Raw genomic sequence first — 27,543 nt, forward strand, 5'->3', positions numbered from 1 at the left:
GCAGAAATTTACTTGGATCCCTTGGAAAATACCAAGATTCATAACGAAATAAAAGGAACTGTGTTCTGGATGCATTATGTCAATGATACTTTTACTTTAATAGATCACAACATCACCAACGGTGATATCATCCTTGTACAATTAAATGCAATTGACCCATGGATTAAATTCAATTCAAAAGTTGAAACCAATAACTCTTCAAACTTTTTAGATCTCACCATTAATAGCAGCTCGAACAAACTTTCTTATAATATCTATAGAAAGCCTACCACCCGGACTCTCAAGGAAAAAAAAAAAAAAAAAAAAAGGAAGAAGAAAGAAACTCTGAATATGCTTTTAGAGGCATTATTCAACAGTTTCTCCTTGAACAAGCCTCACAACAAACTTTTACACATTCGCCCACTGGATTCAACCTTCCCCTACTCTCCCTTCAAACTAGCTTCATCACACACGGCCTCCACTGTTTACCTTCACTCATACGTCAACAGTAACACACGTATCGAGCCTAACCTCTCTTGGGCAGACAAGGACTATGTGGTCAGATGTGTTGCATTTTAATTCATTTCCACTTGTAAATGGAGCATGCCTCAACCTTGCCTACTTTTAATGTTGCTAATAGCCGTCATTTTTGTTCTAAGAATATTCAACCCCGACACAATTTTTCTCCATGTCTCCACTTACAGTCAAATATTCCGCCTGCCTCATAACCTAACCAAGATTCATCAACAACACATCCTCACACCAACAAGAAGAGCTCGATCATCGTATTCTATTGGAACTATTACGTGTGTTAAACAATTTTATCTTCATTTTTAACAGTACTAAAACACAATTATGCTCCAGCATTTTAAGAACATTTTCCAAATTTTATTATGGATTTTAACTTGACGTATTCGGTAACCCGAATCGTATTTTAATGTGTATTTGTCTTCATTTTACTTATCTTACAAGTTAACGTATCCACAAAGACACACACGAGATGCCGTCAGTTGGTAGAGAATTATTTATTCACATCTATTTACAAATTAACACACACACAACCTTAATCACAGTATCACAAACAAAACACTTCACTCCGAGAAAATAAACAAAGCCGCCATTTTAAAAACAACTGTCATTACACTTCAATATGGAGATTACAACCATGAAACACAGTTGAAACAGTTGCCTACCCACTGCCTACATCAGCATGTCAGCTAACCACTACACATGTTCACCAGTAAAACTCCTAAACAATAACGCGTCGTTATACCATCAAGCCCACCTCCTTATATATGTACCTGGCCAGGCTTCTAGAAAGCTACATTACAAAATATACCTTCTCGAAAAATTCGAGAGTGCCTAATACATAGATTATAATGTACAGAATATTCTCCATTGTTCTCGTCTACCTATACCATTCTGGAGGTTACAGTGTGTTTCACAATTATGGATTACAAATTATATATACAGGTAAGAATAAATTATATAATATTAATTTAGAATATTTACATTAACTGTACTCATATGAATATTTATGTACAGCACATGTTTCATGAGATAACCTCACAAACGGCGCGATCATTTGTGTGTACATAAGATGTAATAATAATACTAAATGGATGTAAGACTTCATAGCCATACATACAAGTAATAATAATAATAATAATAATAATAATAATAATAATAATAATAATAATAAAATAATAGTAATAATAATTCAAGCTCGATATTTGCATTAGTTACCCATGGGTGAGAGAATATTGTTTTCAAGTTATATCCGTTTATCGCACTTGTGTCAGAATATTTTGGCTGATGATGTCCTCCAAGAAGGACGAAACATGTCCCGACACTTGTTAATTGCTAATTAACCTTTTGATCAGTGAGTTTTTGGTGACACTTTTTTCTTGAAATTTCTGAATTGTTGATTTTAAGTTATTTTGATTCCAACTTTTCTCTGTTAATAAAATTACATACCGTAATTTAAAACTTATGGTACATAACTGATACCTTCAATTTAATTTAATTCAGTGGCGTAGATAGTATTTTGAGGGAGATAATTAGGATTCTTACAGAAGACAGGAAGGAAGATACGACTCCCTCAAACAATGTACAGGTTACAGTAAGTGTGCAAGAGAGAGGGGAAGGAAAGGGGGGAGTTGTAGAAGACAGGTGGTCTAATGTTCTAAGGGGAAGGAGATTGCAGGCTTAAGGGCTCTGTTCAGGATCAGAATTCAGGACAGGTGTCTGTGCGAAATTGGTATGAGTTACTCCAGGTAGAACAACAGAGGGAAGATGAGGGACAGGGAACTGTTGCTGAGATGTGTGGAAGTAGGAGGAAGGGAAAAGGTAGGAAATGGAAATGTAGAGTAGAGGATAGGAAAAGACAGGTGGAACAGGGTCATGGGAAGGAGAAAAGGGAGGAGGAAGTAGCTTCTGCAGCTATCAGGAAAGATAGAGCTGACCTGGAGGGGAGGGGATCAAATGAGGTGGGTAGGGTTGAGGCTCTGGTCATGGGGGATTCCATTGTTAGACACGTGGGAAAAGTGTGTGGAGGAAAGGGAACCAGGGTAGAATGTTATCCAGGAATTAGGTTGAGGCAGATGTTGAGGAAAGTAGAAGAGAGGGAGGAGGGGAAGGAGAGGGTGGTAGTGTTTCATGTTGGTACCAACAACATAAGGCAAGCTGATATAAGTACCAACATAGTTGGAGAGGTGTGGGATCTGGAAAATGCAGCACGGGTGAAGTTTAAGAAAGCGCAGATTGTTATTAGTGGAATACTGTGTAGGAGGGATACTTACTGGAGGGTGATTGGGAATTTAAATGAGACTATGAAGTGGGTATGTGGGAAACTGGGAGTGAAATTTCTAGATCCTAATGGGTGGGTAGGAGATAGGGATCTGCGTTCAGATGGCCTTCACTTAAACTGCAGTGGTACGTATAAGTTAAGAAGTTTGTTTGGAAGGGTAATAAGGAGGTACATTCAGGGAAAAGGGGTGGCCTAGGGAGCGGTGATAAGGGAACGGGGAACTGGAAATCAAGTAGGGATGACATAAAATTGTTAGTGTTGAACTGTAGAAGTATTGTAAAGAAAGGAATAGAATTAAGTAATTTAATATATTTACCAGATATTGTAATAGGAGTTGAATCATGGCTGAGAAATGATATAATGGACGCAGAAATTTTCTCACGGCACTGGAGTGTGTATCGTAGAAATAGGATAGGAGTGGTGGGAGGCGAAGTATTCATTCTGGTGAAAGAAGAATTTGTAAGCTACGAAAAAGTTAAAGATGAGACACATGAAATTCTAGGTGTAAGTCTCATTTCTAAAGATAATAGGCAACTTGATATATTTGGAGTGTACAGACTGGGAAAGGGTAGCACTGATGCAGATTCAGAATTATTTGATAGGATAGTCGGCTATGTGGGAAACAACATGGAAAGAAATGTGATTGTAGCGGGAGATCTAAATTTGCCAGGTGTCAATTGGGAAGGAAATGCGAACGACAGGAAGCATGACCAACAAATGGCAAATAAGGTAATATGGGAAGGACAGCTGATTCAGAAAGTGATGGAACCAACCAGATGGAAAAATATCCTGGATGTCGTACTGATAAAACCTGATGAGCTCTATAGGGAAACTGAAGTAATAGATGGTATTAGTAATCATGAAGCTGTTTTTGTCGTAGTTAAAAATAAATGTGATAAAAAGGAAGGTCTTAAATGTAGGACTATTAGGCAGTACCATATGGCTGATAAAGCAGGCATGAGGCAGTTTCTAAAAAGTAACTATGATTGGTGGAAAACGGTAAATAAAAATGTAAACAGCTCTGGGATGGGTTTAAAGAAATTATTGAGGAATGCGATAACAGGTTTGTATCAATCAGTCAATCAATCAATACTGATCTGCATTTAGGGCAGTCGTCCAGGTGCATATTCCCTGTCTGTTGCTTTCCTAGCCTTTTCCTAAATGATTTCAAAGAAATTGGAAATTTATTGAACATCTCCCTTGGTAAGTTATTCCAATCCCTAACTCCCCTTCCTATAAATGAATATTTGCCCCAGTTTATCCTCTTGAACTCCAACTTTATCTTCATATTGTGATCTTTCCTACTTTTATAAACGCCATTCAAACTTATTCGTCTACTAATGTCATTCCACGCCATCTCTCCGCTGACAGCTCGGAACATACCACTTAGTTCAACAATGATAAAGGTGTTTTAATTTATTCCACCTATTCAATACTTATATTATCACGTATAGTTGTTACATAATTAAATTCTTAGTTACATGGGACATGTTTCGCCCTCAATTAAGGGCATCTTCAGCCTAAAATACAATAATCAAAAATACAACTAAATTAAAAGTGGACGTTAAATACAATCATCAAAAATACAACTAAAATAAAAAGTGGAAGTTAAAAGTTTAGTCTGTTCTTAAAATTCAGAACAATAAAATTGTGAAAAATGATAAAATAAAAAGATGCTAATGGAAAACTGTCTTATGATTAAACTATAATCTTGTCAGAGACTAAAACTTCTATTAAAATTCGAATTAAAACAGTTCATATAAAATATTAGAAAATCAAAGTGGCTGTAATATAAAGCCAACGACATGAGGGCGTGTACACAAGCATAAACTTGATTGTCATGAATACAATCTTTTCAAGGCCATTGATGAAATTCGTAGTAAGTAAGGCAGAAGCATCTATTGAAAAATTGTAAGAGGCCGTTAGCACCGGTAGGTAATAAAATGGCTGAATCCTTGCCAGAAAATGTCAACAGATGCAGAAATAAGTTTTCTGTAAGAAAAGGAAAAGAAGAAATAAGAAATTGAACGTAAGGAGAGAATTCAGTCTTACAATTTTTCAATAGATGCTTCTGCCTTACTTACTACGAATTTCATCAATGGCCTTGAAAAGATTGTATTCATGACAATCAAGTTTATGCTTGTGTACACGCCCTCATGTCGTTGGCTTTATATTACTGCCACTTTGATTTTCTAATATTTTATATGAACTGTTTTAATTCGAATTTTAATAGAAGTTTTAGTCTCTGACAAGATTATAGTTTAATCATAAGACAGTTTTCCATTAGCATCTTTTTATTTTATCATTTTTCACAATTTTATTGTTCTGAATTTTAAGAACAGACTAAACTTTTAACTTCCACTTTTTATTTTAGTTGTATTTTTGATGATTGTATTTAACGTCCACTTTTAATTTAGTTGTATTTTTGATTATTGTATTTTAGGCTGAAGATGCCCTTAATTGAGGGCGAAACATGTCCCATGTAACTAAGAATTTAATTATGTAACAACTATACGTGATAATATAAGTATTGAATAGGTGGAATAAATTAAAACACCTTTATCATTGTTGAACTGTTAAATTTTCAATACGGACCTAAAATGAGGTTTATAACATGTAACATACCACTTAGTCGAGCAGCTCTTCTTCTTTCTCTCAATTCTTCCCAACCCAAACATTGCAACATTTTTGTAACGCTACTCTTTTGTCGGAAATCACCCAGAACAAATTGAACTGCTTTTCTTTGGATTTTTTCCAGTTCTTGAATCAGGTAATCCTGGTGAGGGTCCCATACACTGGAACCATACTCTAGTTGGGGTCTTACCAGAGACTTATATGCACTCTCCTTTACATCCTTACTACAACCCCTAAACACCCTCATAACCATGTGCAGAGATCTGTACCCTTTATTTACAATCCCATTTATGTGATTACCCCAATGAAGATCTTTCCTTATATTAACACCTAGATACTTACAACGATCCCCAAAAGGAACTTTCACCCCATCAACGCAGTAATTAAAACTGAGAGGACTTTTCCTATTTGTGAAACTCACAACCTGACTTTTAGCCCCGTTTATCAACATACCATTGCCTGCTGTCCATCTCACAACAGTTTCGAGGTCACGTTGCAGTTGCCCACAATCTTGTAACTTATTTACCACTCTATAGAGAATAACATCATCCGCAAAAAGCCTTACCTCCGATTCCACTCCTTTACTCATATCATTTATATATATAAGAAAGCATAAAGGTCCGAAAATACTGCCTTGAGGAATTCCCCTCTTAATTATTACAGGGTCAGATAAAGCTTCACCTACTCTAATTCTCTGAGATCTATTTTCTAGAAATATAGCAACCCATTCAGTCACTCTTTTGTCTAGTCCAATTGCACTCATTTTTGCCAGTAGTCTCCCATGATCCACCCTATCAAATGCTTTAGACAGGTCAATCGCGATACAGTCCATTTGACCTCCAGAATCCAAGATATCTGCTATATCTTGCTGAAATCCTACAAGTTGAGCTTCAGTGGAATAACCTTTCCTAAAACCGAATTGCCTTCTATCGAACCAGTTATTAATTTCACAAACATGTCTAATATAATCAGAAAGAATGCCTTCCCAAAGCTTACATACAATGCATGTCAAACTTACTGGCCTGTAATTTTCAGCTTTATGTCTATCACCCTTGACTTTATACACAGGGGCTACTATAGCAACTCTCCATTCATCTGGTATAGCTCCTCCGACCAAACAATAATCAAATAAGTACTTCAGATATGGTACTATATCCCAACCCATTGTCTTTAGTATATCCCCAGAAATCTGATCAATTCCAGCCGCTTTTCTAGTTTTTAACTTTTGTATCTTATTGTAAATGTCATTGTTATCATATGTAAATTTTATTATTTCTTTGGCCTTAGTCTCCTCCTCTATCTCGACATTATCCTTGTAACCAACAATCTTTACATACTGTTGACTGAATACTTCTGCCTTTTGAAGATCCTCGCATACACACTCCCCTTGTTCATTAATTATTCCTGGAATGTCCTTCTTGGAACCTGTTTCTGCCTTAAAATACCTATACATACCCTTCCATTTTTCACTAAAATTTGTATGACTGCCAATTATGCTTGCCATCATGTTATCCTTAGCTGCCTTCTTTGCTAGATTCAATTTTCTAGTAAGTTCCTTCAATTTCTCGTTACTTCCACAGCCATTTCTAACTCTATTTCTTTCCAGTCTGCACCTCCTTCTTAGTCTCTTTATTTCTTTATTATAATAAGGTGGGTCTTTACCATTCCTTACCACCCTTAAAGGTACGAACCTGTTTTCGCATTCCTCAACAATTTCTTTAAACCCATCCCAGAGTCTGTTTACATTTTTATTTTGTGGAATTGGTCAGATTTCTATGGATATACTACAGACAATGGGTTGGGATATAGTACCATCTAACCCTGTAATAATTAAGAGGGGAATTCCTCACAGCAGTATTATTCGACCTTTATATTTTCTTATATATATAAATGATATGAGTAAAGGAATGGAATCGGAGGTAAGGCTTTTTGCGGATGATGTTATTCTCTCCAGAGTGATAAATAAGTTACGAGATTGTGAGCAACTGCAACGTGACCTCGAAAATGTTGTGAGATGGACAGCAGGCAATGGTATGTTGATAAACGGGGTTAAAAGTCAGGTTGTGAGTTTCACAAATAGGAAAAGTTCTCTCAGTTTTAATTACTGCGTTGATGGGGTGAAAGTTCCTTCTGGGGATCATTGTAAGTATCTATGTGTTAATATAAGGAAAGATCTTCATTGGGGTAACCACATAAATGGGATTGTAAATAAAGGGTACAGATCTCTGCACATGGTTATGAGGATGTTCAGGGGTTGTAGTAAGGATGTAAAGGAGAGGGCATATAAGTCTCTGGTAAGACCCCAACTAGAGTATGGTTCCAGTGTATGGGACCCTCACCAAGATTACCTGATTCAAGAACTGTGTAAAATCCAAAGTAAAGCAGATCGATTTGTTCTGGGTGATTTCCGACAAAAGAGCAGCGTTACAAAAATGTTGCAAAGTTTGGGTTGGGAAGAATTGAGAGATAGAAGGAGAGCTGCTCGACTAAGTGGTATGTTTACATACAATTTACAAAATATACATTTAATGTTAACCTAGTCAATACTTACAATACCACATTTTGTGGTTAAATATTTATAAATAATAGAAAAGTTTAACCACAAAATGTGGTATTGTAAGTATTGACTAGGTTAACATTAAATGTATAATTTGTAAATTGTATGTAATCACTATCGTCAATACGGACCAAAAATGAGATTAATGACTTGTAATAATAAGTGGTATGTTCTGAGCTGTCAGCAGAGAGATGGCGTGGAATGACATTAGTAGACGATTAAGTGTGAGTGGCGTTTATGAAAGTAGGAAAAATCGCAAAATGAAGATAAAGTTGGAATTCAAGAGGACAAACTGGGGCAAATATTCATTTATTTATTTCTTTGAAATCATTTAGTAAAAGGCTAGGAAAACAACAGATAGGGAATCTGCCACCTGCGTGACTGCCCTAAATGCAGATCAGGATTGATTGATTGATTGATTGATTGATTGATTGATTGATTGATTGATTGATTGATTGATTGATTGATCGATCAATTGATTGATTGAAAGGAATAATAAAATTAACAAAAACATAATTACTCTCTATAGGTGATCACTTTTGTAGCCTTTGCAACACACTGACTTGACAGTTTCGCCCATCAAAATGTCTCTAGGGTATGGTACTCTTCAAAACAGGGGTGTGCACCCAGGGGTCTATCACACTCAACACACATCCACTTAGTGTCTCTTCTTTTGGGTGGTCTCTTCTTTGTGTGCTGATACACAAAACACCACCGTTGTGGTTTCTGCTTTGAATGCGTTGAGGGTACTGCTTTAGGGAAATGACGTCCAGAAAGTCTCAAACAGTCTCCTCCTGAACGTGGTCGACCTCCTTTTGTTGGTTTCCTCTCCACTGCAAATGCCTCTAGTAGCTAATCTATAAGGCAGAGACGGAAGTCAAGTAGCTGTGGATTTTTTCCAGTCTTCACCTTGTAAATAATGTAAGAGTTCATCACTGAAATGTGTATCAGGTAAAAAAAATCAACTTCACATACCATTTCAGTGTTTTCCTGACATTTGCAGTGAAGCTTACTTGCATATCAGCTTTATCAATTGGGCCCATGTTCTCATTATAATCCTGTACACTCAAGGGTTTCTTTTTATTCTGCCTTGTGGCGTGATCTGTTTTACGTGTTTCTACCATCACGTTCTCGTGTATGCTAGTTAGCATGTTAACATCCCTTTTGTCATGCCATCTTTGCGCCAGCATATCACTGGTGTGCCATGAAACACATTCTCCCCTTTGAATTTTCTTTGGGAAGTCTGGCATCCCTTTTCTGTTTTTTTCTGACTGTGCCACAAGCTCCAGTATTTTCCTTGTGTAAGTACTCAAAAAGATGTGGGCTTGTGTACCAGTTGTCGACGTACAGGTTGTGACCTTTGCCAATGTAAGGTGCTGTCAGAGTTTTGACAACTGACCCAGACACTCCGAGTTTTTCATCGTGTTCAACTTCTGTATCTTTCCCAGTATAAACAGTAAAATCAAGGATAAACCCAGTTTCACAGTCGCAAAGTATGAACACCTTTATACCAAACCTGTGTCGCTTTGATGGAATGTATTGTTCCCATTTTAGAGGCCTTTCCAAGCAACAAGGCTCTCATCAATACTCATATTTTGGAAAGGGTAGAATATAGATCGGAATTTCTCTCGGAAATAGTTTATTATAGGCCTAATTTTGTAAAGTCTGTCACCTGAGGGTTGTAGATTGTTGTCTGAAAAGTGAAGCAGTCTTAGAATGAGGGAAAAATTGTCGAGAAAGATCACTTTACCGAACATCGGAGTTTCAATCAATTTATTTGTTGACCAATAGTCTTTCATCCTGTTTTTCTTCACATGGCCCATCAACAAAACAGTTGCCAGGAAAACATAAGATTCTCCACAGTTGTGCCTTGCCACTGATGTAAATTCGACTTTTCCTTTACGTCCATATTTTCCGTAACAAATAAGTAATACTTGTTCATTTCTGACATTATCAAGTTCATAATGTTACGATCAACAACTTCTTTGAAAATCGACACTTCAAGTCTTGACTTGTTGTCATTATCATTCAAACGAAGATTATCACTAACACCTGAATTTGAAGCATCAAAATGATCAGAAAGTGTAGGAAGAAACCTACCTACACAACTCCACTTTCTTCGCTTTGAACAGCTGATAGCTTAGCCTTCTTTGCGACAGCGGGTTGCACTTCGTCCTCAGTTTCCGTGTTGTCGTCTTCCGAGGAATTACCAATTTCACTCTCATCGGACACAATATAATTACTTTCGTCAGCATAAATATAAATTTCATCATCAGACTCCTCGTTAGTCAAAATATTACTTATATCTTGCGGAGCAAGCCCGCATCCTCGACTTGATCCCGCCATTACCACGTGTATTTATTTACTATCAGAGAGTGTTTGTTTTTACGGAAACCAGAGATGAGGGAAAAGAAAAATTATGTGTATTGTCAAGGAATAGACGTACAATGCACTCACAGGAAACAACAATAGAAAACAGTTCCCGGGTGTTGTCGTAATTCGTCGCAAAATCTCGTAAGAAGTTAGGTTAAGTGACTACAGACGGACATCATCACAGAACATGCGAGATGTAATAAAACATGGAATAAAATTTGCTGAACATGTCAAACATCCCCAAAATTGTTCTAGAAACCCGCCAGTACGATGTTAGGAAACAATTTCAAACATTCAACATAATGTAAATGGACGGCAGTACTCCTGTGGGCCACGCGCAACACTGCCATAAATAGACAGCAGTACTGCTCAATGGGTTAAACAAAAAAATCAGTATTGTAAATGTGGAACCTTTGACTGTACCTTTAAAAAAGTACACTAACGACAATATGAGCTTTGCAATGAAATTCATTTTATGCATTCCACCTCGGTGTTGATACATTGGACCTACAGCGGCAGTTCTGGTCTGGGGAGCAATTTCCTATGACAGCAGGAGCACTCTTGTGGTTATCCAATGCACCCTGGCTGCAGATGTGTACATCCGTCTGGTGATTTGACCTGTTGTGCTGCCATTCGTGAACAGCATTCCTGGGGGTGTTTTCCAACAGGATAATGCACACCCCCATGCCGCTGTTGTAACCCAATGTGCTCTACAGAGTATTGACATGTTGCCTTGGCCTGCTCGATCCAGCGATCTGTCCCCAATCGAGCACATATCGGACATCATTGGACGACAACTCCAGCGTCATCCTCAACCGGCATTAACTGTCCCTGTATTGACTGACTAAGTGTAACAGGCATAGAACTCCATCCCACAAGCTGACATTCGGCGCCTGTACGAACAGTGCATGCGCGTTTGCATGCCTGCATTCAACAGTCTGGTGATTACACCGGTTATTCATGGACCAGCATGGCACATTTGCGAGGGCGTTTCTCGCACGGATATTAACCTGTAGTCTTGTACCTTTAATCAATTAAATATCTTACCTCGACAAATATATTGCCAAAATTTCCATATTCCGCATTCCTTATTTCATGGTGTTTGGATATTTTTTCTGCCAATGTATATTCATCTCAAATTATGTACGTAGACCGTTAACTTCAGTTATAAAAAAGAAATTTTACCCACATTAATCACAACTTGAGGACAACAAAAATTGGTTTAATTCAAATACAGCTTGTCATGATTACGATGAGCTCTGAGGACTTGTACTTATCCAAAACGTTCCAACTATGGCGTTCATTAAGAAGACTTTAGCAATTATGACATGCATTCCAAGTAATCTTATTCTTAGTTGAAGACTTTGTTTATTCTCTCAAGCTACTTGTATAAACAATGCCTAGCCTTACTTTAATGAATTATGAAAGTAAAAAAAAAAAAGAAAAAAAAAAAAAAAAAAGAGGAGTAGTATACGAAGCTAATACATGCAGTAAGAAATACTGGTAAAGTGAAACTCTCTACTTATCTTAGTCTACCCCCTCCTCACCCATATGGAATCAGGTAGATTACATGGCTGATTTCCAAATCAGTTTGACATCATCTTTCCCATGACAGGGCTTTAACAACACATTGTAGAAGTTGTGGTTCTCGTAATTTCATTATCCTCTATCGTCATTGGTTGAACCTGAAACTTTAAAAGGAGTATAAGTTATGTTCCACACATTGTCTCTTCAAACAGTTCTATGGCACGAAACACATATGCATCATATTGATGCCAATGAACCTATCATTATGCTGGAGAGCACAATCATTTCACTTGCTCATTTAGTGATATTAGCACTATCACCTGCAAGGAAATCCTCAATCTGTGTAAAACTGGTGGACCTTCATTAAAGTAAGACTGGGCATTGTTTATATTAGTAAGACTAGCAGCTTGAGAGAATAAACAAAGTGTTCAACTAAGAATAAGGTTACTTGGAACGCATGTCGTAAATGCGAAGAAATCCTCAATCTGTGTAAATACTACACTGTTTTGTTGCACAATTCACATATCATTAACTAGTAATTTTTTGTTCTGTTCAGTGATCCAACACACACAGTTGTACTTTCTCGCAACAATGGCTGCTCGTACAATTAGCAAAATCTGCTGCGCTGGTAAACATTGAGTGAGAAGACTGTGAATAAATACGACTTCTTCTGACGAAAAACAGAGAGATGCTGGGGTCCAAATTTCTCATTGCAGAAGTATCTTCTTGTGACATTGCCTCATTAAAAGTTATTTCCATGTTAGTCCGACATTCTGAGAATTGCCCAAACATGGCTGACCTTTAGTTAAATTTCAGTCAGTCCCTAAGTCTTCTAGATCATGTTATTCGTGATTAAATAACTAAAATCTCTCAAAAATTTGATTCAATGTCATCTTAGCTATGGGCTTTACGTTGCACCGACACAGATAGGTCTTATGGCGACGATGGGATAGGAAAGGCCTAGGAGTTGGAAGGAAGCGGCCGCGGCCTTAATTAAGGTACAGCCCCAGCATTTGCCTGGTGTGAAAATGGGAAACCTGTCATCTTAGCCATCTGTACAATAACATAATGCTGAAATCATGGTATGGTCTAAGATTGTGGTGTCAGTCATTCCGTAGGCAGGGAAACATTCTTTTGTGTGGCAAAATGTTATATTCCCAAATGTCGACCAAATCATCAGTACAGTACCTTTCCCTTTTGGGATATATTTATGTTCAAATTCTGGGTCCCAATTTATTCAATACCGACTGCATCATGTTGACCAAGATCTCTTGTAATTACTCCTTTCCAAGATTTTGTTCAACTTTCTCTGTTGCAGAGAATTCTCCACGTACACTGACTGACAGAGCAAATGCAACACCAAGAAGGAGTGGTCAGAACTTTATGCCAATTGCAGGGAAGACTGACGTCACTGAGGTATGCTCATGATGTGAAATGCGCCGCTGTGCTGCGCACGTAGCGAACGATAAATGGGACACGGCGTTGGCGAATGGCCCACTTCGTACCGTGATTTCTCAGCCGACAGTCATTGTAGAACGTGTTGTCGTGTGCCACAGGACACGTGTATAGCTAAGAATGCCAGGCCGCCGTCAACGGAGGCATTTCCAGCAGACAGACGACTTTACGAGGGGTATTGTGATCAGGCTGAGAAGGGCAGGTTGGTCGCTTCGTCAAATCGCAGCTGATACCCATAGGGATGTGTCCACGGTGCAGCGCCTGTGGCGAAGATGGTTGGCGCAGGGACATGTGGCACGTGCGAGGGGTCCAGGCGCAGCCCGAGTGACGTCAGCACGCGAGGATCGGCGCATCCGCCGCCAAGCGGTGGCAGCCCCGCACGCCACGTCAACCGCCATTCTTCAGCATGTGCAAGACACCCTGGCTGTTCCAATATCGACCAGAACAATTTCCCGTCGATTGGTTGAAGGAGGCCTGCACTCCCGGCGTCCGCTCAGAAGACTACCATTGACTCCACAGCATAGACGTGCACGCCTGGCATGGTGCCGGGCTAGAGCGACTTGGATGAGGGAATGGCGGAACGTCGTGTTCTCCGATGAGTCACGCTTCTGTTCTGTCAGTGATAGTTACCGCAGACGAGTGTGGCGTCGGCGTGGAGAAAGGTCAAATCCGGCAGTAACTGTGGAGCGCCCTACCGCTAGACAACGCGGCATCATGGTTTGGGGCGCTATTGCGTATGATTCCACGTCACCTCTAGTGCGTATTCAAGGCACGTTAAATGCCCACTGCTACGTGCAGCATGTGCTGCGGCCGGTGGCACTCCCGTACCTTCAGGGGCTGCCCAATGCTCTGTTTCAGCAGGATAATGCCCGCCCACATACTGCTCGCATCTCCCAACAGGCTCTACGAGGTGTACAGATGCTTCCGTGGCCAGTGTACTCTCCGGATCTCTCACCAATCGAACACGTGTGGGATCTCATTGGACGCAGTTTGCAAACTTTGCCCCAGCCTCGTACGGACGACCAACTGTGGCAAATGGTTGACAGAGAATGGAGAACCATCCCTCAGGACACCATCCGCACTTTTATTGACTCTGTACCTCGACGTGTTTCTGCGTGCATCGCCGCTCGCGGTGGTCCTACATCCTACTGAGTCGATGCCGTGCGCATTGTGTAACCTGCATATCGGTTTGAAATAAACATCGATTATTCGTCCATGCCGTCTCTGTTTTTTCCCCAACTTTCATCCCTTTCGAACCACTCCTTCTTGGTGTTGCATTTGCTCTGTCAGTCAGTGTACATTGCTGCATTACGTCCACCGACACTGTATCTTCATATGTCTGAGACCAAATGGTTATAGTACATTTACTAACACGTAAAATAATTCCTTGGGACTAAGTTGTGGCACATCGGCATTGGTTAGCGGGATGTAAAACTAACAACATTATTATAAAAATGTATTGTACCTTAACTGGGTGAATGATAAATTAAAAAAAAAAAAAAGGTGGGGCACAGAGTGAGAAGGCACATCTTACCAAATTTTTGCTGTCCTCTTCTTACCTGGCTAGTCAGCGGCAAACCCGTGGACGGTCAATGATTTGATCAAATAAACTAAAATAAATCTTAAAGATATGATAGGACAGGAATTGTGATTGTGTGAGTGAATGAGGATAATATTTTCACTAACTAAACTTTAATGATTGAAAACATAAGAATTGGATAAAATAACATTAATAATCTTATGAATTTATGCTCATAAAATACATGTTCACATCAGTGGCCAAGAAGTGGCAACATGATGGAATAATCTCTTTGGACACCGTGTAAATATTACATAAACACTTATTTATATTTTGATAAGTTCGACGAGATAGGACATAGAATTTGTCGTAGCTAAACATCCATATTCACATGATTAGGGACAGAAATTCTTTGCACATAAAGAAACTAAATTTAGCGTTACTCCCGTAAGTTTGGGATACAAATATACATGAATACAAATACAGGACTATCAGTTTCCCCCAAAAAGCACTGACGTTAAGAATGAGCCCGCGCTCGTTTTCAAAACATAATCAAATGACAAAAACAAACAAAATAACATAGAACAAAATCACAAATACCACAGCACCTGAAATAAAAATGACAAAAAAATACATTCGTCTTGTAGGCTTGGTGGGGCAGGTCTCCCTCCCTTCTTCTTATATGGGTAAAAGCAATTGACCTGTCGTGGCGAGAGTGGGGGCAAGGACGTCTGCCCTCGTATACAAACAAAAACATAACGTCAGCTGACGTTTACCACGGTCAATCTCTCGTACATCTGGGATATGTCATGTGACTGGCGGGCCCCTTCCCTCACCCTCTACTGTGTTCTCAGCTGGGGAACATTCATCCCTTCACACATGGGCACATTGCAGACTCTCTCGGCCTCTCATCAATATTGCAAAGCATTACTCTTATACAAGATTCACTTTCCTCAAATTCATAATTAGGCTAATATGCTGGACCTCATTTCAGGCCATTCAAATCAAACGGAATATAATCCATGCATTTCATCTCTTTATATATCGGCTCTCAGTTCACACCATGTGCACAGTTATGAGAAGACTCGCTGGAAACATATGGATGACCCTCTTAATACAACGTTGAGGATACATGACCCTCAGCCTTTTCTGCACCTGTGAAATTCATGCACAAACTTATAGATTGCAGACCCTATTCTTAGATTGCCCTGGTCTTCATTAAGGGTCTCTCACTCGGTGTTACAAGGCATGTATGTCCTTTATATTTGGAAGATCCTAGCTCCGCAAAACTACTACACAATATAACCCAAAGAAATAACATAACATTACTGACACTAAATCAAACCTAAATCCAACCTAACTCCCTCATATCCAGTAAACAAAAGATACCAAGCTACTACACTTACTATACACGCAAAAGTCCTGTGTTAAAATATATGATTGCCATAGGGGCTTATTAAATGATTATTTACAAGTAAAATATGTGTGAAGCTAACTGTCCCTATCTCATGCTAATAAAATCTGTTCAAACTTATCTTGTCATGATGACTTCACGGCTCTTCAATGCTGGACTTAGTTATTGGGCTTAGCCCAACATCACTCTATCGACGTTCTGGGTCGCTGGTCCTCAGTTTGGCTCCTGGGCTTAGTTCATTGCGATGCCGTCTGCTTGACGTGATACCGTCTACTCGATGCGATTGTTGGATGGTCCTGTGCTATTGGCAGCTCTTGTCGTAGTTTCCACACTGCACTGACTGCAATTAGACATTCAGTTAAACGTCTGCTGATGCATTCCAATCACTTCTATATCTCTATTAATTTGTTAGGGCTGAGAGTGCTGCCTAACTTAGTTGAAAAATGATTTGACAAAATCTTAGTGCTCAACTGCACACGAACTATGAGCTGAAGTCTATAAATTGTCCAACTATTGTATAGATAGAATCAAGGTGCATTGTTGGGCTGCAATTTTGCTGATGATGACCTATTTACAGGTCGAAACCAGTACTGTTTTTTAATGTAAATATTTCTAAACACTTTGTGAAATAAAGTATTGATTAGGTGGAAAACTCATCCTTCATACTTGTGTGCTCAAATTATCAATATGGACTATGAAGCTGATAGATTATAGTTCATAGAAACAAGCGTTATGGAAACAGCTTCCCATTTGACACAGACTATAGGTGAAGAAATCAGGTACTGATATTCTCTTAACCCTTGTCTAGTGATGGTACTGTGGGCCAGTAACTCGCACAACCTTAAATGACCTTATTACTGAAACATCAACAATGAGAAACCGGACATCCAAAGATGAAGACCTATGGCTTGAAAAGGCTAACAAAAATTGGGTTATGGAATGTGAGGACTCTGCGGGAAAATGGAAGGCTACGACAGGCAGTGGCATGTATGAAGAGTTATGGCCTGAACATCCTAGGTTTGAGTGAGGTGAAATGGAGTGAGTTTGGGGAATTGGCAACCCATGATGGAGCTACATTTGTATACTCTGGAAGGCCCGAGGGTGACGGAGCGAGTTATGGAGGTGTGGATATATTAATGGACAAGGAGGCCAAGAGGAGCTTTATGGAGTGGTACCCAGTGACGGAGAGGATAATAGTGTATCGATGAATTCAGTCGACAAATTATTAAACAAATTAATTTAAAACACCACGTAATTGATACTTTATTTCTTGCCTTTTGGCAAAATTATAAAAACATTATCATATACAGGACATGTTTCGACCACTTAGTGGTCATCTTCAGCTGTCTTTAAATAGCTTAGACTAAACAATTTGATTAGTAAGTACATTAAAATCTTAAATTACTTTCCCATGGGAACTTATAACTATTGTATAAAGCGCTTGAAATTTGAGGGGGAAGGGGGGGAAGTGGGCCTCACAATCTTTCTGGAATGGTGTTTATGTGATCACATCGCTGTAACACTAGGTTGTGTACACATATTGGGCCTATTGCTTATATATTTGTGATTCATTTTATGGCTGATGGTGACTTTTTGTGTGTCAAAACTGGTCCCAAGTTGAATAAAAGTTATTAGTAACATCACGTAATTAGTATTGAATAGGTGGAACCTAATAGATATCTCATCTCTGTGACCACTAAGTGGTCGAAACATGTCCTGTATATGATAATGTTTTTACAATTTTGCCAAGAGGCAAGAAATAAAGTATCGATTAGATGGTGTTTTAAATTAATTTGTTTAATAATTTATTGGCTCGATAGCTGCAGTCGCTTAAGTGCGGCCAGTATCCAGTATTTGGGAGATAGTGGGTTCGAATTCCACTGTCGGTAGCCCTGAAGATGGTTGTCCATGGTTTCCCATTTTCACACCAGGAAAATGCTGGGGTACTTCAATTATGCCACAGCCGCTTCCTTCCCACTCCTAGGCCTTTCCTGTCCTATCGTCACCATAAGACCTATCTGTGTCGGTGCGACATAAAAGAACTTGGTAAAAAAAACAAGAAGAAAAAACAATGTAGAAGCCCTCATCATTTGTCATCAGTTTTGATGAATAAGGGCTTGTACGCCATGAGTGATATTAGGCTTCCTCGATAACCCCTTTTGAGACATTGAGGAAACAAGCTAATCCTTAATTAGTCACGCACGGTCTTTTAGAGCATGTGTGTTTTATTTAATTTCTCATGGGCTAGCAGGCAACGGAGATAACTGCCATGTTGTGTACCTTTCCCCGCACTCATTGTTGAGAACTCAGGCTGTTTTTTTAATTAGAGAATGTTTTCGATTGCGAAGTGAAGTGTGTGTGGCTTTTTTTTTTTTTTTTTTTTTTTTTACTGCACCAATATGGTCATAACTTCCATGTGCGACTAGTTCCAGCTGCCAAATTTTCTGCTGTTATCTTTGCAATTATCAAATGTGATTCTGTTGGTTTTTTATTTTTTATTCATTGTTATGCTTCTTCCATAACTTCTTGTTTCCTACACTACTGCCTAACATTCAAATTCTAGAGCTACAGTCAAAAGGCTCCCTCAGTAACTGAAAGTGTAAGTCTGCCTGCATGCTGGCATTTCTGACTGACAAAAATCATCAAAGCCACAGGTTCACCTTTAAGATGCAGTACTGTACCTAGCAACAGAATAGGAAGACAAGTGCTACATGTGCACACTGGCAAAAGTACATTTGTAAAGGCAGGATTCCACTGAGGCAACATTTGGGCGACATGAAGCATGCGACAGTGGAGCGTGCTGCAGTCGACTTTCAATTGAAGAAACACAGCACGACATGTAGCATGCGGCTGTGTGGCAGGAGACATGTTGCCATCTGTCGAACACTCTCTGATGCCACATGCCTCAAAAATATGCTTGTCGAACAGTGTCGCCCGGGATCCAACAGTGTGTGGATTGGTGCTACAATTTCCATGCGACAAGATAAAGTGGGCTATTGAAAACACTGCAAATTTAATTGGGGATTATCACAATGCTCCAGAATTGTGGAATGTGACATTGAGTGATTATAAAAACAGTAGCAAAGAAAGTATAGTTGCGTTAAAACGGCCCCCAGAAAAATATGACTGCAGTGTCCACGAACTGAAGAAAATTTTTAAAAATGCGTTCAGCTTTCCACCGGGAGCATAAAAGAATTCTGAAAATGAAAACTGGTGGTGCTTCTCCATTGAGAGGAAACCTGTGGTTCGTGTATAATCAACTTACCTTTCTTCTTTACATCGATGCTCCAAACGTCAGGTGACAATGAGGAATGTGAGGTGAATTGATTTTATCCTCTCATAAATGAAATTTAACTACGTATGAACTTTTGTAAATAAGATTGTGATTTATTCAATGTCCGCCGGGCTGAGTGGCTCAAACGGTTGAGGCGCTGGTCTTGTCTTCTGACCCCAACTTGGCAGGTTCGATCCTGGCTCAGTCCGGTGGTATTTGAAGGTGCTCAAATACGCCATCCTCGTGTCGGTGGCACGTAAAATAATTCCTGTGGGCCTAAATTACGGCACCTCGGCGTCTTCGAAAACCATAAAAGTAGATATTGGGACATAAAGCCATTATTATTATTATTATTATTATTATTATTATTATTATTATTCATTGCCTGGTTTTCTCGTTATTAGTACTGACAGTAGCTTGCACAAGAAATAAATAAATTAGAGATAACTATTAAAATAGAATTTAATGCTATCATAGTACTAACTACTATAGCAACAATAATAAACTTGGCAGGTTCGATTCTGAGTCTGGTGGTATTTGAAGGTGCTCTAGTAGACCTTGTCAGTAGATTTACTGGCATGTAAAATAACGCCTGCTGCACTAAATTCCGGCGCCTCGGCGACTCAGAAAACTGTACAAGTAGTAATGGGATGTAAGGCCAAAAACATTATTGTACAATAATAATAATAATAATAATAATAATAATAAATTCTACATATCAGTATCTTATGGCATTTCCATACCTATGGATTTCTCGTAAATACGTCGTTTAATAGCATGACAACAAATGGTTCTCTTTTCTACACTGTTAACACACAACAATTAATCTACCTTTTATTTGGATATCCTTCGCCGCTACTCTAATTACGCAGTCTTCCAACACTCTCATCATAGTCTTTTTCTTCCTCACTATGTCTACTTACTGTATTGCCGGCCCTGTGGTGTAAGGGTAGCATGCCTGCCTCTTACCCGAAAGCACTGGGCTCGATTCCTGGCCAGGTCAGGGATTTTCACCTGGACCTGAGGGCTGGTTCGAGGTCTACGTGATTAGAATTGAGGAGCTATCTGACGGTGAGATAACGGCCTCGGTCAAGAATAACAACCGAGAGGATTCGTTGTGCTGACCACACGACACCTCGTAATCTGCAGGCCTTCAAGGGCTGTAGTGCCATGTTTTTTTCTCTACTTATTGTCATAGTTGCCGCGAGTTATCTTTCATTCTCCTAGTATAACTATATTAGAAATGTGAACTATACGGGAGTAAAATAATCATAATAGGGTTAGGATATTCTGCTTAAAACTAGTACATTTTAATTTTTTTAAATATTGTTAAATTCAAGTGAACAAGAAGTTTCTTAATCTTCCCGTACATCTAGGCATACTGATTCTGCCATGGTACACGACCTTCATCTGACTAAGTACTCCATAAACTCATCACTAATGGCTTTCGCCTCTTGAGAATTCCGACATGGTTTGTTTGCCAAGGGCTCCATGCCTTATCAGCTTGGATCACTCCGCGCCATGCACATTTCAGGGATGATTCATGACATGATAGGTTGAGAAATTCGAAACAAGGAAGTATAGCTGTCGCCAGCCGGTCAAAGTCGAGTGAGGAACTGTTGTCTTGGTTGCCTTCATGGAATAACGTTTGTAGTTGGCGACAAGTCTCCACAAGTGATGCATGCTACACCCGGCAACACATGTAGCATACCACATCTTTTCTGCCCCACTGACAACAAGCCGCATGCTACAAAGAGCAACATTTGTTGCCAGCCGCATGCTCCATGTCACCCAAATGTTGCCTCAGTGGAATCCCGCCTTAAGGAGGATACAACATATTGTAAAGTGTGCACTTCTGACAAATGAGTACAACAGCCAATGAAGAATTAGAAGAACTCTATGAACAGCGGGTTGTATCCCTTTTATATTTCAAAACTATGGTGGAATATAATCAATCAGCCCGATGGGCCTAGGCCTACAGAGCAACTGCTGCTCAGTCTGAAGGCCTGCAAATTACGAGGCGTTGTGTGATCGGCGTGATGTATCCTCTTTACCTTTATTTTTGTCTTTCTAGACCGGAGCCACCATCTCATCATCAGATAGCTCCTCAGTTGTAATTACGTAGGCTGAGTGGACCTCAAACCAGCCCTCAGATCCAGGTAAAAATCCCTGACCTGACCGGTTATCGAACTTGGGGCCTCCGGGTGAGAGGCACACATGCTTCCCCTACTGCTTGGGTTTGCTGAAGGCATATGATACCTTTGTGAATATAGGATCCAACCATGGAAACTGGATATATGGATAAAGTTAGGTCAAGAAAAAGTGCACATGCATACGAGCACAAGTGGACACCAGAGTCAAAGTACATTTAGTCATTTCCGTTGATTGCATTCATATGCGTATTTTTTTTGTTCGGTCAAAATTTTTTGAGAAGGAAGCATATATTTTGTACCCGGTGTTTAAGACTATCATCATCATCATCATGTCCGGCTCCATGGCTAAATGGTTAGCGTGCTGGCCTTTGGTCACCTGGGTCTCGGGTTCGATTCCTGGCAGGGTCGGGAATTTTAACCTTAATTGGTTAATTTCTCTGGCACGGGGACCGGGTGTGTGTGTCGTCTTCGTCATCATCTTCATCCTCATCACGACGCGCAGGTCGCCTACGGGAGTCAAATCAAAAGACCTGCACCTGGCCAGCCGAACATGTCCTCAGACACTCCCGGCACTAAAAGCCATACGCCATTTCATTTCATCATCATCATCATTATCATGAATTCCTTCCTTTCTCCTCTCTTCTCTTTCTCTAATCTGGCCTAACCACCTTAGATGGTACAGTATTTATTCAGTGGAGAATAAGAATGACTTAACATTTGATAAATTTTTGTCATTTTTTTTTTTTTTAAGTTTGTGGAAAGAAGAAGGTGGGGTGGGGGGAGGGGTTGAAAAATAATTGGAGAGAGGAGAACATGATTATTACTAAATTTCATTAGCCTTGAAGCAAACTTTGGATCCATGTGCTGGAAATGCTTTTGTATTAATAAGTTGGTTTTCTTTTTTGTAATATTTCCTAATACTTATTTTTAAATGTCCAATACTTTAAGCTGTTCCCTTTTCCTAAGTGGATAATAATTGTACAGTATATAATAATTTCCATTTTGATTTTAGCTATTGATTTGATCAACAATCTCCTACAAGTCAAGCAAAGGAAGCGTTACACTGTTGATAAGTCTTTAGCACATTGCTGGTTGCAGGTAAATATCTTAATACAGTTCACTATTTTCTGTTGTTTTTTTTTACTAATAAGTTAGTAAAAGGTTGGCTAATCAGAGTATTTATTGTGTGCAACTCTTATGCAGTCAATTAGTCACCACTGATTTGCATTTTAGGCAGTTGCCCAGGTGGCAGAAATCCTCACCTAGTCTTTTCTTAAATAACTTGGAAAAATTTGGAAATTTATTGAACGTCACCCTTGGTAAATTGTTCCAATTCCTAACTCTTCTTCCTATAAATGAATATTAGCCCCGCTCTTGAATTCCAACTTTATCTTCATATTGTGATCTTTCCTACTTTTAAAAACACCACTCAAACTTATTCATCTACTAATGTAATTCCATGTCATCTCTACTAACAGATCGATACCTACTGCTTAGTCTCCTTTAGACTCCTTTCTCTCAAGTCTTCCCAGCTCAAATTTTGCAACATTTTTATAGCACTATCCTTTTGTCAGGAATCACCTAGAAAAAAAATCGAGCTGCTTTTCTTTGGATTTTTTCCAATTCTCTAATCAAGTAGTCCTGGTGAGGATCCCATACACTGGAACCATAATCTTATTGTGGTCTTACTAGAGACTTATATGCCCTCTCCTTTACATCCTTACTACAACCCCTAAACACCCTTAAAACCACATGAAGAGATCAGTAACCTTTATTTACAATCTCATTTATTTGATTACCCCAATGGAGATATTACCTTATAACACCTAGATACATACAGTGATCTCCATGAGGAACTTTCACCACCATCCCCAGAAATCTTATCAATTCCAGCTGCCTTTCTGGTTTTCAACTTTTCTATCTTATTGTTAATGCCTTTGTTATTATGGGTAAATTTCAATATTTTGTTAGTATTAGTCATCTCTTCTACCTGGACATTATCCTTGTAACCAACTATCTTTACATACTGCTGACTGAATACTTTGCCTTCTGTGAATCCTCACATATACACTCCCCTTGTTCATTAATGATTCCTGGAATATCATTGGAACTTGTTTCTGCCCTTCCATTTTTCACTAAAATTTGTATTTTTGGATTTGGAAAAAGCTTATGATACAGTTACGAGAAAACATGTATGGGAATGCCTACGGAAAAGTAATGTACCAAAATCATTAATTAACAAGAAAAAAATGTTGTATCATGAGAGTAAACTCAGTGTACAAGTGGGGAGTGGTGATTCTGAAACATTTTATACAAAGAAAGATCTCAAGCCAGGAAGTACATTGTCGCCAATATTGTTTATTATATTGATGGATGAAATCATAAAACGTGTAAAACAGAGTATCAGTAGTGATGAAGTGAATGCTTTGGTATTTGCAGATGATGTGGTGATTTGGGGAAAGGGAGAAAAGGAAGTACAAAGGAGACTGGACATTTGGAATGAAAATCTGAAGGAGTTTGGAATGGTAATTAGTAAAAAGACAACTGTAGTCATGCACTGTGGAAAGGAGAAAAAGAGAAGCCAAGTGAACATAGATGGAGAACAGTTAGAGAATGTAGAACAGTTTACATATCTAGGTAGCATTATTAATAGAAGTAATGAAATCAACTCTGAAATTAATAACAGGCTAAATAAAGGTACAACATTTTATCATCAAGTCAGCGAGCTTTCATGGGATGACAAAGTACCCAAGAGAACAAAATTAACATTATATAAACAGTATTTCATACCAGTTGTAACATACTGACTAGAAACACTGGTAACTAATAAGAGACAGGATAATAAGATCCAAGCAGTAGAAATGAAATTTTTAAGAACATCAGTTAAAAAGACAAGAAGAGATAGAATTCAAAATATTAAAATCAGAGAAGAGCTAAATATAGAACTGTTAGTACAGAAGATACAGAAAGCAAGACCAAGATGGTTTGGACATGTAAAAAGAATGGGAAAGGAACAGGTAGCAAGAAGGGAATTAGAAAGGAAAGTCAAGTGAAAGAGACCACTTGGAAGACCGAGAAGAATGTGAATGGATCAGATTTGGAAGGACATTAGAGAAGCTGGATCGGATGTGGCAGAAGTAATGGAGCAGGAAAAGTGGAAGGACAGAAAGGAGTGTAGGAGGCTTGTTAACCACACCTGGGCGACTGGTGTGGGACATTGTTGATGATGATGATGATGATGATGTATGACAGTTTTATTTACCATCATGTTATCCTTTGCTAGGTTAAATTTCCTAGTGAGAATAGGGTTAGCACAATGATAGGTTGAGTGAATGGTACAAAGGATATACAGAATGATTCAAAAGGTTGCACAGACACTGAAGTAGCCTGTAGAGGGGTCAAAATACACCAACTTTTGAATAGAAATGTATAGTCTAGGTCAAAACCCTGCATCAGGGTAAGCATGTTAATGTTAGGAACATGCAGTGGTGGAACAATTTATTTTACAAAGGCTGTTTGAACTGTCAGTGTAAGCATTCCACAAACTAAAATTTCTTGGGTATGATCGTAGTATCAGCAGTCGCATAAAACTTCAAACCTGCTTCACTGTAGCTATTGCATTCCTTGTGACCTTTCTTTATGTTTTTTAATATATATATAAAGTGTTTGTATCTCAGCATATCAAAGATTGAAATACAAAAATTTGTTAAGTTTCCTCTAACAAAATGTGTGATGCAATGTTACCTAGCAGTAGTACCTTGAGAGCTGCACAGGTCATGGATCTGAATAAAGAGAACTGCTTAAGCGGTGGATCTGTATGTCATGGCTTCACATCACAGACTGCACAGTTGCTAGGTAACATTGCGTTATACATTTTATTAAAAGACGTATTATTATGGTTATTCCCAAAGGGAAATTTAATAGCATTCTTTTATCTGTGGATTTCATTCTTCTGGCAAAAAGGAAATATTTAACAGTTAACATTTTTCCTGAGAGTAGAAGGAAGTAATAAGAGTAGAATTAAGTTTCTTGGAAGTTATATCCAAGAGGAATGAAGTGTGAATTGCTTTAGTAGTAAACTTTGTACTTTGGAGATATCTTCCATTATACTAAATGGATATTTGTGTCATTACAGGATTATCAAACTTGGTGTGATCTAAGAGAACTGGAGACTCAAGTTGGAAACCGATACCTTACTCATGAATCTGATGATGCTCGATGGGAAAACTTTAGAAGGGAACGCCTTTGACCATCCAAAAGTTGGCTTACAGCAGCTCGTATAAAATGGAGGCGGTTCATCAAAGCATGAATTATTTCAGTTTGTCACATTCTGTTTCCCATGCATGTTAGAAGTTATGATAACAATACTGTGTTGAAGGAATTTTATCTGCTTCTTGCTGCCAGGCTGTAGATGGTAATTTTGGTCATTTTAGAGTTTTAATGAAAAATTAAGACTTCATACACTTGCCATTTCCATTTCGGAAAAATGTATATGTCTGTACATTGGAGAATCCTCATTATAGATGTAGCACATTTGGATTTCAGATGACATGCCAGATAAAATAACTCTAATGAGACTTACAGTTACCGTCTCTGTACTGAAATGATATATTTTCTATGTGTTATAATTTTTGTCTACTACTAATTTGTACTCATTTTCTTCCATTACACCCTGTACTGATTTTCAAATACTCACTGGCAGTAGAAGATATATATATATATGTATACATACTCAAACTAATTATTTTATTTACTTTTATACTCAATTTTGCAAACTTTGGGAGATGATTTATCTTGAAGGAACTACAAGTCTTCTGTTTGGTTAAGGTTGTGTCCATGAGTGAGAAAAAAATGTCAGGTTATTAGCCTGCTTTTATAGATTTTTATTATCAGAAGCCATAGCTTCATAAAGTTAATGGTTTTGGTGTTTAACAATTTGCTGTACATTCAGTATTTACTGTTTAAGGTATGAATAAGATAGCACTGTAGTTCTAAAATAGATAATAATTTTTATATTGTACTAGATAACTTAAATGATATGCAACGACATGCTACTTGTATGGTCCAGATTTTTGTACAGTTCTTTTTTCTTCCTTCCTTGGGCCTATTTGAAGAGTGAGTGACTTAACATATTTTTAGGAAATGATTGCCAAGTGCTGTGAACAGTGTAAATTTTCCTTGATAACAGCCACTAGGATCACTGTCAGAGATATGGAATAAGAGTACACAAAGATATTAGAAACATTATATGAAATTTTCTTGTGCTAAGGGTATGCAAGTGACTGAAATTTGCCTTGCTATCTGGCAGCTGCACATATTCTCCCTTTTCATTGATGATGCTGTGTCTCAAAGTAACCTTCCTGCCATTTCTTCTTTTTTCTTTTCAAGAAATAAATGTAATTAGACATGCATTTTAAGGACTTCCAGTATTAGTACTTCTCCCTGCAGAGATTTGTCTTACATGCCAGGAAGTTAACCAGAAGAGGTTGGGTCTGAGTGAGTTGGGCATGCGGTTAGTGTCACACAGCTGTGAGCTTGCATTCACGAGATAGTGGATTTGAATTCCACTATCGGCAGCCCTGAAGATGGTTTTCCGTGTTTTTCCATTTCCACACTAGACAAATGCTGGAGCTGAACTTTAATTAAGGCCAAGGTCATTTCCTTCCCACTCCTAGCCCTTTCCTATCCCCTTGTCGCCATAAGACCTATTTATGTCACTGCAACGTGAATCAAAATTGTAAAAAGGAGAGATTAGACAGGAGAAATGAAAGAAAAAAGCTTGGTATTAAACAGCTGCAACTTAGGACCCTGTAAGAAAAATACAAAAGCTGTTACAACCTCCTCTGTGG

At 38.6% G+C, this 27,543-nt stretch overlaps 1 protein-coding gene across 1 annotated transcript in view; it reads left to right on the top strand.

Moving 5' to 3' along the window:
• The window catches only part of PKD (serine/threonine-protein kinase D3), a 310,331-nt gene extending 283,232 nt beyond the window's left edge, over positions 1-27,099 (top strand). Inside the window, exons 16-17 of the mRNA XM_067138812.2 lie at positions 22,707-22,792; positions 25,830-27,099. Coding sequence (XP_066994913.1) covers positions 22,707-22,792; positions 25,830-25,943 — 200 coding nt within the window. The 3' untranslated portion in view covers positions 25,944-27,099. The remainder of the gene's footprint in view (positions 1-22,706; positions 22,793-25,829) is intronic.
• The last annotated feature ends 444 nt before the right edge of the window (positions 27,100-27,543 follow it).

Source organism: Anabrus simplex, chromosome 1 (assembly GCF_040414725.1).
Source record: "Anabrus simplex isolate iqAnaSimp1 chromosome 1, ASM4041472v1, whole genome shotgun sequence".
Taxonomy (NCBI): domain Eukaryota; kingdom Metazoa; phylum Arthropoda; class Insecta; order Orthoptera; family Tettigoniidae; genus Anabrus; species Anabrus simplex.